At 34.9% G+C, this 13,613-nt stretch overlaps 1 protein-coding gene across 1 annotated transcript in view; it reads right to left on the bottom strand.

Moving 5' to 3' along the window:
* The window catches only part of tenm4 (teneurin transmembrane protein 4), a 580,630-nt gene that overhangs the window by 97,191 nt on the left and 469,826 nt on the right, over nucleotides 1–13,613 (bottom strand). The window contains exons 21-22 of the mRNA XM_030151937.1: nucleotides 12,230–12,250; nucleotides 1,411–1,643 (exon numbers count right to left, since the gene is read on the bottom strand). Coding sequence (XP_030007797.1) covers nucleotides 1,411–1,643; nucleotides 12,230–12,250 — 254 coding nt within the window. The remainder of the gene's footprint in view (nucleotides 1–1,410; nucleotides 1,644–12,229; nucleotides 12,251–13,613) is intronic.

Raw genomic sequence — 13,613 nt, 5'->3', positions numbered from 1 at the left:
CCAAAGACTCTCAATGGGGTTCAGGTCTGGACTTTGTACTGATAATCCATGTATGGTAATGATTCCTACATCGTGGTATTGTCATCTTGAAAGACAAAACCATCATTTTTTGGACATATAACGTTGCTGAACCTTGATCAGACCAACTGAATCAACCCCAGATCATACCACTGCCCCCTGCACGCTTGTACTGTAGGCACTAGGCATGATGGGTAATCACTACATCTGCCTTTCGGCTTAACCTGATGGACCATCACTATGGAACAGGGTCAGTAGTCGCTTTTCATATTGACCCTCAAATTGCGCGAATATAACTTGCGCATAAAAATTAACTTAATACAAAAATGACAATTTTGCAAAAATTCTCGTTTTTTGATTAAAAGTTTTCGCGCTGGCAAGAGATGGTTTTTTCGGGCGTAGCGCAATTGGTATATCATGCAAAACTACAATGACAATGGAAAGACCTTTTTCCACAACTAGAGTCACATGAATAAAAAAAACGGATGTTGATGGATATTACAACAAGGGAAGAAGAGGAGTTTTAAAAGAAACATGGTGCGGAATGTGTGGACACACCAGGAAACCGAATCATTTTTTCCTTTAGTACAGGATAGAGGGGTAATATATAATAATAATGAATATATCTATAAATCAACATGATATTTATGTTTGTTGCCATGTTTATGGAATGACTTCTTGTGTCATCTCGCGATAATAAATAAACAAATCATGATCATCGTGATTTAATGGAAAAAAAACGACATTACGCACTTCTGTTTTTTTCGACATTTAGTAAATATCGGTAAAGTTTTGCATATATGTCCAATGGAAAAGCAACTAGTGTGGACTCATCAGACCACATGACCTTTTTCCAAGTACAGTCCAATCTTTATTCTCTCTACAAACCAATTATTTAATAAATGAGACACTCCTCACTGCATCAGTTAAAGAGTTAAACTACTTGTCATTGATGAAACATATTAATCTTATTTACCTATTACCACTTTGTTCATTTAATTCCATGTCAGGATTTTTTATTTTGGCCAGGCTGTGCATTTCACAGGGTACACAGTATTTGGGGTATTTTTTAATATGCTATGAATGTAATTATTTATGCTGGATATTTCCCACTGGTCATTTTAGATGTTGATATTTTCATCTGCCAGACAGCTCCACATGACACTGGCTAAAAGCTGGCTATTACCAGCTAAAGTAAACCCTGGTGAAAACTGAAGACGGAAGCCTCTGGGACTGGGATTCCTCAGCTCATCAGCAGTACGCTCTTTATGAAACGCTGATTTGGACTCCAAAAAGAAAAAAAAAAAAAGAGGAACCAGACATTCGCTGAGTAGAAAAACAACCCACTACATTGGGTAGAATGGTGTTTATGTTGATAATAACGGTAATTACCTCTGGGGTTAGTGAGCGTGGCCTCCACAGCCTTCCCTCCGTCTCCACAGCGGGTATCGTCGTACGGCAGACACTGGTCACCGGTGCCGGCCACCAGCTCCAGATTCTTGGCGACGTCTTTCACAACATTCAGAGATTTCACCTTGAACACCTTCCTGCTGCTGGTGTCTGACAGGTACACGGCGCCGTTGACCGGACTGGTGGCCAGGTAGTACTTATGAGCAGGGCTGTTACTGAGAGAGGGAAAAGAAACGGAGAAGACCAAGTCAATAAAACCGGCAGGGCTGCAGCGCTTTCAATAAAAAACATGGTGTAATACAATTAAAATGGATTCAAAAGCCATTTAGAGAGTCAATTGGGCACAATTACAGTTTGAACTGAGAACATGGGAAAAGAAAAATAGAATGAGATTAAACATGGAAAAAAAAACGGAATGAGATTAAACAAGACATAATGGTGCAGCTTAGAAATAATCTACAATACAGGCTGCTTAGTTAGAAATCCCTTTTGTCAAAAGAGAGTGGAACGCCACTCCTCTATCTGAACGTACATTGACATATCCCCAACAGAATTCAATGAAAATACTCTACACATACAAGTCGTTTCTTTTAAATCGCGAATACAACAGTAAAACTAAAAAAGAGAGTTGGAAAGATCAGAATCCTTACAAATCCGCCTACTCCATTTCTGACCCCAGACGTCTCTATATCACCCCACAGCAGCGTTAAAAACACACTTTCTACAGCCTTGTTATAGCTAGAAGAATTACAAACAAGTATGTTTTCTGTTTCCCGTGGGACTCTTTAGCAGAACACAAATACATAGCTGAAGCAGCAATCCAAACACATTATGCATCCATCAAGCAGAGATTCCAGCACAAAAAAAATATCCTATTAAACTCCCAACCAAGTCAACAAAGTAATCCTTTGTATCCACAGGAGGTTGCACAACCTGACAGACAGACAAAAGAACCGAATAAAACCAATCCTGCTGCGGCGGGACTCATGCAATCTATTGGCATGCTCCTGTCACAATAGGTGTCAGCAAACACAGAAAACAAAGATGACTGCAGACGAATCCATAGTAATACAAATAAAGTGACAAGGAAACCGATTTCCATTAAAAATCAGATCCTACTTTTAATGAGTACACGATCTACGCAAAATCTGAGAAGCTGACAAGTTAAATGACAAAAAAACCAAATAAAACACAGCTATGCCCATATCATCCAGTGCTGGTCGCTACAGACATAAAAGACAGGATTAAACTTATTTTGAGAGTGACAGATCTGGCTGGCAGATTTGACAGGCTTATCTGTGCTCCTTTAAACAGTGTACAAGGCTCGACTGGTACTGGGATCAGAGGTGTCTCTTCAGAGGCCGTCCGTGCTTACAACAGCTAACCTCATCAATCTACACACTACACAACCTGGCAAAACACACATTTGTGACTGAAAAAATTCCTGTGGATTTTCACCCAGTGTTAGAAGCCTAATTAAACCATTTTTTAACTGATTAATCATGTAACTTTTTTATCAAACACATGCTGCTTTAAATCTCAATCTTCAGTCTTCAGTCATGTTAAATTCAGTATCTTTGGGCCTCATTCACTAACATGCATCTAGAAACTGAAAAATCTGGTGATTTTCAGAGCCAATACTGTTATTAATTATTAGTATTTTAGCATTTTAGGAGACTGATAACTGATATCTGGAAGCAGAGTAAAATTTCACATATAGATGCCAACTTTTTTGTATAAATCTAATACAAACTGTAATGGCTCAAAGCTGAACAAATCAAAACTAAGAGATGAGATAAAATACTTTTTCGACAACATTGACTGAGAGGTTGATTAAAGGTTAAAGGTTAGAGTTAATTCAGTTGTGTTCAGTTGTGTGGAGATAAAACAAATATCAAACATAATTCAGTTTAAAAAAAAGATATAAAGAACTGATTCTTGTGAGGTACAGTATTTAATAATGACAATGAGGGCTGTTTGTTTATGGATAATGCTGTATTGATAAATATGCTGTAATTACTGAAGAAAATAGTTGAATTGTTGAATCTGTTTGTATGACTGTGCTGCCATGATCATATTGTTGTGGATAATTCAATTACTGCATTATGTATTTGTTGTGGTTGAATGCTAAAATAGGAAAAATGTATTGTTTGATTCTTGTATTAAGTTAATGATAAAGGTGTAAAAGCACTTGAGCGGTTGGATTAAATAAGTTTAGACTTCTTCCTACTCCTTTTCGACCATGCAAAATTCAGACTTGCACACACTTGAAGATGGATTCTGTTCATTTAAATGTTATTTTGTTTTTGCCTAAATTTTCTTTGTTTTATTTTATTTTCTTTGGATGTTCTAAATAAATAAATTAAATTAAATTAAATTAATGTCTAATCCTCATAGGGAAATTCTGCGTTTGTATTTTGCCCATAATACACACACAGTACCTAGCATTAGTATTAGCACTTAGCGCATTAGGAACTGCCATTGAAAACAATCAGGGACTCGCAATTAAATAGTAGTAAATAACTGTTAATTTCTCATTTAAATGCTCGAAGCTGAACAAATCAAACTAAGAGATCAGATAAAATACTTTTTTTGACAACACTGACCGTGAGGTTAATTAAATTTTAAAGGTTAAAGGTTAGGGTAAATTCAAATTATTATCCCTATAGGGAAATTTTATGTTTGTATTTTGCCCGTAATACACACACAGTACCTAGCATTAGTATTAGCAATTAGCATTAGCACTTAGCGCATTAGGAGCTGCCACTGAAAACACTCAGTGACTTATAATTAAATAGTAGTAAATAACATTTCAGTGTTGATATTTTATTTGGTACTGGATAAAAAAAGGCTAGATAATCCTAAAACTGTGATGAAAGGCTCTGATAACTACTCCATCACCACTGTAATAGATCCCCAAACAGCAGAATCCATTTTTACTACTATACTGTATTTGTCAGTGATTCAGAATTAGTCAATATTTGTACTCAGTATTTGCAATCAGCATGGTGTGAAAGCTGTGAAGTTTTGAGAGAAAACCATAGTTATTAAAGTAAAAAAAAAAAAAAAAAAAGTCAAGGAATTTCACGACTGAGGAAACTGACACAATAGTGTCTGAGGTGGAACAGAAATATGTGTTCTACTTATTCATTCTTAACATTTCCTCAGTGACAATGTGATGATAGTCTGGAAAAAAAAGAGAGAAGAAAAAGGCTTCTTTCAGCAAGACTAGATATGCCTTCTGACACCTTGGAAATAAACTCAAATCATTACATTTTCCCCTGCAGGTCTTTTAATAGTGAAAATTAGTCTGGTCTTGCTGTATTTAAAGGCACTTTAATAGCACTAAAACTAGGAGAAGTACATCATTACTGAAAACAAAACAATGAAAACCTATAATTTTACATAACAATAATCAGTATTTACCACTGGTATCATGTTTAAGGTGGCTCGATAGTGAAAATCCAGAGGGATATCAAACCATGTCTCAAAATAAAACAACATTAGCAATCATTAGATAAAAGCTAATGTAAGCACCACTTCTTAGCTAACACTGTTGTCTAATACTGTTACATGTACATTAATAATTAAAAGTCTTTTTCACCAAGTTCTTTAAATATATTTGTGTTGGATATATCTGTACATTACACTATATATGTAACATGCTGTAGTTAGCATAACGTTAGCAACTTAACAAGAGCATTTCAGCATTGAGCAAAAATACTTAACACCCTAAACTTGATTATATTAATGATTGATTATATAATATGTTTAACTTTGTGGTTAAAATCGACAATGATATTTCAGAATTCATTTCCAACTTTTCCTATTTCATGGTGAAAAGCATCTGACAGCAATGTTAGCTTGGAAGTGGCTGAATGCTAACATTAGCTGTCGTCTAAGAGTTGTGTATGTTGTGGTATCCACCCAATTAAAGGAAAATGGCCGCTACACGAATATAGTCATATTGCAGTATCTTGCTGTATTTGATGGCACTTTAATGGCACTAAAACTAGGAGACGTACATCATCACTGAAAACAAAACAATGAAAACCTATAATTTTACATAACAATAATCAGTATTTACCACTGGTATCATGTTTAAGGTGGCTCGATAGTGAAAATCCAGAGGGATATCAAACCATGTCTCAAAATGAAACAACATTAGCAATCATTAGGTAAAAGCTAATGTAAGCACCACTTCTTAGCTAACACTGTTGTCTAATACTGTTACATGTACATTAATAATTAAAAGTCTTTTTCACCAAGTTCTTTAAATATATTTGTGTTGGATATATCTGTACATTACACTATATATGTAACATGCTGTAGTTAGCATAACGTTAGCAACTTAACAAGAGCATTTCAGCATTGAGCAAAAATACTTAACACCCTAAACTTGATTATATTAATGATTGATTATATAATATGTTTAACTTTGTGGTTAAAATCGACAATGATATTTCAGAATTCATTTCCAACTTTTCCTATTTCATGGTGAAAAGCATCTGACAGCAATGTTAGCTTGGAAGTGGCTGAATGCTAACATTAGCTGTCGTCTAAGAGTTGTGTATGTTGTGGTATTCACCCAATTAAAGGAAAATGGCCGCTACACGAATATAGTCATATTGCAGTATCTTGCTGTATTTGATGGCACTTTAATGGCACTAAAACTAGGAGACATACATCATCACTGAAAACAAAACAATGAAAACCTATAATTTTACATAACAATAATCAGTATTTACCACTGGTATCATGTTTAAGGTGGCTCGATAGTAAAAATCCAGAGGGATATCAAACCATGTCTCAAAATAAAACAACATTAGCAATCATTAGATAAAAGCTAATGTAAGCACCACTTCTTAGCTAACACTGTTGTCTAATACTGTTACATGTACATTAATAATTAAAAGTCTTTTTCACCAAGTTCTTTAAATATATTTGTGTTGGATATATCTGTACATTACACTATATATGTAACATGCTGTAGTTAGCATAACGTTAGCAACTTAACAAGAGCATTTCAACATTGAGTTAAAATACTTTACACCCTAAACTTGATTATATTAATGATTGATTGTATAATATGTTTAACTTTGTGGTTAAAATCGATATATAATGATATTTCAGAATTAATTTCCAACTTTTCCTATTGCATGGTGAAAAGAATCCGACAGCAATATTAGCTTGGAAGTGGCTGAATGCTAACATGAGCGGTTGTCTAAAAGTTGTGTATGTTGTGGTATCCATCCAATTAGAGGAAAATGGCTGCAACATGAACATGGTCATATTGCAGTGTCTTGCTGTATTTAATGGCACTTAATAGCACTAAAACTAGGAGAAGTACATCATTACTGAAAACAAAACAATGAAAACCTATAATTTTACATAACAATAATCAATATTTACCACTGGTATCATGTTTAGGGTGGCTCAATAGTGAAAATCCAGAGGGATATCAAACCATGTCTAAAAGTAAAACAACATTAGCAACCATTAGACAAAAGCTAATGTACGCACCACTTCTTAGCTAACACTGTTGTCTGATACTGTTACATGTACATTAATAATTAAAAGTCTTTTTCACCAAGTTCTTTAAATATATTCCTATTGGATATATCTGTACATTACACAATTTAACGAAGTTCTTTAAATATATTTGTGTCGGATATATCTGTACATAACACTATATATGTAACATGCGTTGTAGTTAGCATAATGTCACATCATGTTAGCGACTTAACAAGAGCATTTCAGCATTTAGCGAAAATTCTTTACACCCTAAACTTGATTATATTACTGACTGATTACATAATATGTTTAACTTTGTCATTAAAATAGATTTGCAATGATATTTCAGATTTAATTTCCGACTTTTCCTATTTCATGGTGAAAAGAATCAGACAGCAATGTTAGCTTGGAAGTGGTTGAATGCTAACATTAGCGGTTGTCTAAGAGTGTTGTATGTTGCAGTATCCAGCCAATTAGAGGAACATGGCTGCAACATGAATATGGTCATATTGCAGTATCTCGAAATATTTTACAAAGACAATAATTGTGTGGATGAAAGAGCATCAAATTTTGTGGTGATTTAACCCATGTGTGGAGTTCAGATTTTTGTTTTTCAACCATTGGTTATGGGTGTTTTAATTCAACATAATCAAACAATTTAACGTTAAAATTCTCAACAGATGTTTACTTCATCCCAATTACAAGCAACATGAAAAGCATACATGTTTGATATTTGCTTTTTGCCTTTGCTAGATCACATTTATGAATTTAAGTGCTACTCATTTTTAGTTATTTTTTTTTAAATAAAATGTTATATAATCAAGATATGAGAGAGAAAAATTCATAAAAAAAATAACTATTCTTCATTTTTCTTTTGATAAAAAATTTAAACGGGTCCCACAGATCCAAACATCATACATGGGTTAAAGGTTTCAGGCATTATATTTTTGAATTAGAGGTTTTAACCCTTTCATGCATAGTGGTCACTACAGTAGACAGCTATTCTACAGCTGTTCTCTTGTATATTCATGGGTTTTGTTATTTTAGTTCCATATCAGCCAAGACAGTGGATGCTTTTGCATCATCCTATACACTGTGATTCATACCATTACTGTAACTTTGCTGTTCTTGATAAACCTGATCTGCAGTGATATGTTTCGGTGTAAATCAACTGTTATTTGTAAGGAAAAAAACAAAGGTGTTTTTTTTTTTTTTTTTTTTGCATATTATCTCCATGAAAAGAGTAATAATTAACATTAGAATATGTTAAAATGTGAGATTAAAATGTGAGATGTCAGATTTTATTTCATTGTTTTAATATCAATTTCTAATATTGGGTTTTAAACATGTTTCTTTTACTTCAAAAATTAAATGCATGGACATTTTTGTAACTCCATGAAAAAAAACCAAATTGATCACATTGTTTTTTTCATGCCTATGGAGGAATAAAAACACTCAAGAGAAAAAACTTAACTAAGGTTCTCATAATTAATGCATGAAAGGGTTAAATACTGTTTGTTTTAAGAGTACAAATATATTTTAGGTCAGAAAATATTAATCAATCTTCTGCTGAAACCTAAAAAACTGAGATTTGTGTGTGTGTTCTGTTTCTGAATAGGGCCTGACTGTTGGTGAGACAAAACTTAAGTATATACAGGTTAGAAACATGACCAGAGCTATCAGGGCAGGATACAGCACAGTTCTGCCAGACTTGATAAGCATTATGGAGAAACCTGTCAGCAGGGTGTCATTGAAAGTAGATTAAGACAGAATTTCAGCTCTAACCTTGGGGGCTCTTTAAGGGCTGAGGGGGCATGACAGTGCCAAAGCTCATATTTTTATAATACAACGAGAAGAAAGACCAGTGGGGTCTGTGGAATTGTCAACTTCAGTACATGATTTTAAATGACAATTGACCTTCAGTGAATCAGTGATGACAGGCCACTGCAGCAAACCTCAGGCGCACATGTCACAGTCAGCCCTCTGACAAAGCTGACTGATCTGTTGCTGTACAGCACATTCCAGGTACAGGAGGAAGAAAAAAAAAAAAAACAAAAAAAAAAAAACACTGCTGCTGTCGAGTGGGTCGGTAGCCAGCCTCAATAACCGGATTCTACTTTGCATTCTATCTGCCATGTGCAATCAGCTGATACCTTATCAGCTCCCACTTGCATGTAGAACAGCGCAGGTCCCCCATAGTGACTGAAACTATGAGGTGTTATTCCATGACCTTGAGCTATGACCATATACTCCATCTATATTCACTGACAACATCTAGTTTGTAGAAGATAATTGGATTTTGCTGCATGCTGGCGTGGCAACAGAGCGAGCATGGTTGGAGTGGATGGGAACATCCTTAGTAGGGGGTCAATGAACACTGCAGTGAGATCACCCAACCTCCCAGTCCTATCGCTAGCTCACACATGAACAGGAGGTAGCCACCCATTTTCTACAGACGCATGCTGTGTTCTCCTGGATAAATCTCCTTTTTAATATGCAAATGTGTTTGGAGTGCTGAGACCAAAGGGACGAGGCTTTGACGTTCCTTTAGTCTCTGATGAACACAGAATACGTGCACTACCAGATGTGTAAGTTAGCTGATGTAAGGGCGGATTTCTACTCTGTGGACGTTTTTTTTTTTTTTTTTTGTCACTTAAGTTTTTATTGAAATTTTCTACACATATATTTAACAAAACAACAAAAAACAAATATTGCTTGGGTACATTACACACATTTCATTACATTCGCATTATCCAGTCTTTCCACCATTCTGAGCTCTGTAAACCGTCCATTTATTCTACTTTTTGTCCATTTGAGCTTCCTGTAATCACAGTCTATGGCTCTGTTCAGACAGCAAGTCTTAATGCACAATTCAGATTTTTTTGTGAAATCCGATTTTTTGTGTGCTCGTTCATATTACAAATTAAATACGACTTCTATTAGCTCTAAGTATGAATTGAATGCGACCCTGAAGTGACCCGCATGCACAAAAGAGGTCCTGACGTAATACGTGACCACGCAGCACGCACTGTGTTTACGGAAGTAAATATGGAGGCATTTCATATTGGCATGTGTGTGGCACTGATAAAGTTTGTCTACAACCGAAGTCAAATAATTTTAAGTAGATGATTAAAAAAGAGGACAGCCAGGTTTTTTGCTGTGGCCTTTTGTGGCGCAATCGCTGCTACGTCTGTACAACTGAGTATTTCGATGTGGAGGCGGAGTCAGGAGTGGTGGGATAGTGATGTTAGCGGCTTCACTCACACAGACTTCATTCATAAGTTTCGAATGACAAGAAGAACGTTTAAATACATCTGTGACCGCCTCTCTGTAACACTCTCACGACAAGACACTCATCTCCGGTGACCTTTATCTGTTCGCAAGTGTGTTGCAGTCGGGCTGGACTGGCATTTCAATGACGTAAAGGTCGGATAAATGCGACCTGGCCGTTCAGACTGACGTCGCATTGCAAAATATCCGATATGTATCGGATTTAGGACCACATATGAAAGTGGCCTGGGTCGGATTTGAAAAAATCTGATTTGTGCCGTTCAAACTGTCTTGAACAGGTCAGGTACAGGTCAAATAGCAGCAAAAAATCGGATTTGGGCCACATTTGGCTGCAGTCTGAACGTAGCCTATGAGTCACCCTTTCCGTTGTATATATTCCTTCAATAATTGCGATCCATTGGTCCTGTGATGGCGGTTCTGTCCTTCCCCAGTTCCTTGGAATAGCTTTTTTGCAAGCCACTAAAAGTACCTTAACCAAATATATGTCGTTTCCTGCTACATTTCTATCAGATAAGTTACACAAATACAGTAACATCACAACTAGGGATGTAACGATTACCGATATAACGATAAACCACGGTAAAATTGCAGACGGTTAGTATTACCGTTTAAATTCTAATTCTCATGATAACCGTGTTTGATTACCGCACTTTTCTGGAGAAAACGCCGATGTAAAGATCTGCTTTATGTCAAATATTTGAGTATAGTTTTAATTTATTACAATTTTAATTTTATATACCTAATATTTGGAACCAATATTCACTTTTAAAGTCTTTGAAAAGGTTCGTTAAGCATCTTTGTGTTATTTATGCAATAAATTACAGAAACTTCTAAAATCGGATTTTTTTTTTTTTTTTGTGTGTTTTCTGGCCTTTTATGTTTTTATAGTAAGTTAAAGTGAAAAAATAATAGACAAATGATATAGATGAAGTTGTGCTGAAAAAAAAATACCAAACATGGGTATAGTAAACATTTGTTTATATAGTATATAAAGGCTAAATCAAAAGTACTGAAAAACGGCCAAAATAGGCTCAGACGACTAAGGGTACATATTTGAATGTTTCTGCCAACAGAAAGTGCACTGTACCAATTATTATTATTATTATTATTATTTTTTTTTTTTGGTTGTTTTTTTTCCAAAGTACAACTTGGTTAAATTATTTCAGTATGTATAAGCACTTTATGAACATTTTGAGCACAATTTCAACAATATCGCGATAATAATAATAACTGTGATATGAAATTTTCATATCGTTACATCCCTAATCACAACACATTGGAATCTCATGCCTCATGATTTGTTGTAATACTCCACACACCATTTCCCAAAATCCAGTTATTTTATCACATTTCCAAAAAACGTGTGTGATCCACATTAAATTCTCCACATTCCTTCCAACATTTCTTTTGTCTGTTTAACTGCTTACTTTTCTTCTTACGTATAATAAAGAAACACACCAGATTTTTTCCAGGAGAACTCCCTCCAGATCTGCAAACTAGACTCTGTGTACATTTTGCACGAATACAGGGACTGGACTGTTGCCGAGAGACATAAAATCCAACCGGCGACATGTGAACGCTTTGTTAATGCTCTTGAAACAGGGGCCAGTGACCAGCGTCGCATGGCTTTTCATCCTCAGATTGACTACACGCTCTGTGGCTGAAGTCATGACCTTCTGATTGAAAATCAATCAATAGCCCTTTGCTTGACTCATGGCATCTAAAGGAAGCAAACACTGACTCCCCTTCCCACTCCGTACCCTAAGAAATAAACCCTTTGTATCTTTAGTCACTGATAAAATCTCCTCTGTGTTGCCAGTTTATTGGGCACACCAAAACTACACACATCACATATTTATCTGGCTCATTAAACTGCACCCAATGTTTGCTAGAAAGGATAGAAGTAATTTATAATATGTGCAAAAGGTCACGCTGACATCAAGTATGTGCACTCTGGTCCTTTCTGTGTTATTTCATCAAACGCTGTATGGCTTACCTATGCCTGAAGTCTTTATTTCTGTCAGAGTGTGAAGAAGGCAGCAGAAAATAAGAGAAAGAGGAAGAGATAGAGAAGGAAATGTTAGTTAATGTTAGTGGAAATTAGAAAAAAAAAAAATAGCAGTTAGTTGACAGTCACAAAAGAATATACCCACACGTGCTAACATAAATAGTGCTGTTAATTTTTGTGATTAAGATGAAATATTTAATGTGTTAAAGAAAAAAAAAGGCTATTAAATTGAATGTACTTACCGTGGCAGTCAATAAAAATACATGGCAGCAGAGGTAGTTAAGTAGATTTTTCAGGTATTCAGGTATTTGTACTTTACTTTGGTGACATTGTACAGGGTGTCCCATAAGTCTCCATACATAGGAGACATAATACATTCCATACATATATGGTTCTAATATGTATTTCTTTATATTTCTTCTTTATAGTTCTTCAGCAGACACGCATTGAAATGTGTTCCCGACAAAATGGCAGTCATATAGAGCATATTATATAAATTAAAATGGTTTATGTCAAGAAACGTTTATTTTGCCTATGTATGGAGACTTACGGGACACCCTGTAGTTTTACTTCCATAAATATCTGTACATTCAACAGGTTTTGATTGCAATGAATTTGACAGCAATTCATTATTTATTGTAGATGCAGCAACATAAAAGACAAAAGAGACAAGAGAAGGCAGAAAAAAATCATATCTATTTGATGAAATGTCTAAAGAGGTGCTAGAAAAGAAGAATTAGTTTTTACTTTGAGCCGTCAAGTACATTTCAGAGCTTGTGCTTGTTGCTGTTTTCTGAATTAAACAGCTTTTCCATTGAGAATGTATTCTATACTGGAAAAAATCTAAATCTTACCAAGTGTATTTTTGTCATTTCTAGTCAAAATATCTCATCACACTTAAAATAAGACATAATCACCTAAAGAGTAACTTTTCTGTAAGATATAAGAATTTATTTTTAGACAATAGATCTTAAAAATTTATTTCAAGAAATCTTACCAAGATAATTTTCACTTGTTCCATTGGCAGATTTGTTTTTTTTTTTTTGTGCTTGAATTAAGCAAAAAAAAATCTTGAATTAAGTAAAAAAAATCTGCCAATGGAAGTGAAAATTATCTTAGTAAGATTTCCTGAAATACGATTTTCCAGATCTATTGTCTAAAACTAAGTTCTTATATCTCACTGAAAAGTTACGCTTTAGGTGATTGTCTTATTTTAAGTTTGATGAGATATTTTGACTAGAAATGAGAAAAATACACTTGGTAAGATTTAGATTTTTGCTGTGCTGTTTAATCTCACAATCACACCCGACACTGGAAATGTCTTAAATAATCTTGAAAATCTTATATCAGGAAGTCTTACCAAGATAATTTT

Source organism: Sphaeramia orbicularis, chromosome 13 (assembly GCF_902148855.1).
Source record: "Sphaeramia orbicularis chromosome 13, fSphaOr1.1, whole genome shotgun sequence".
Classification (NCBI taxonomy): Eukaryota; Metazoa; Chordata; class Actinopteri; order Kurtiformes; family Apogonidae; genus Sphaeramia; species Sphaeramia orbicularis.
Note: the sequence above shows the minus strand (reverse complement) of the source record. Positions and strands in the feature narration are given on the sequence as shown.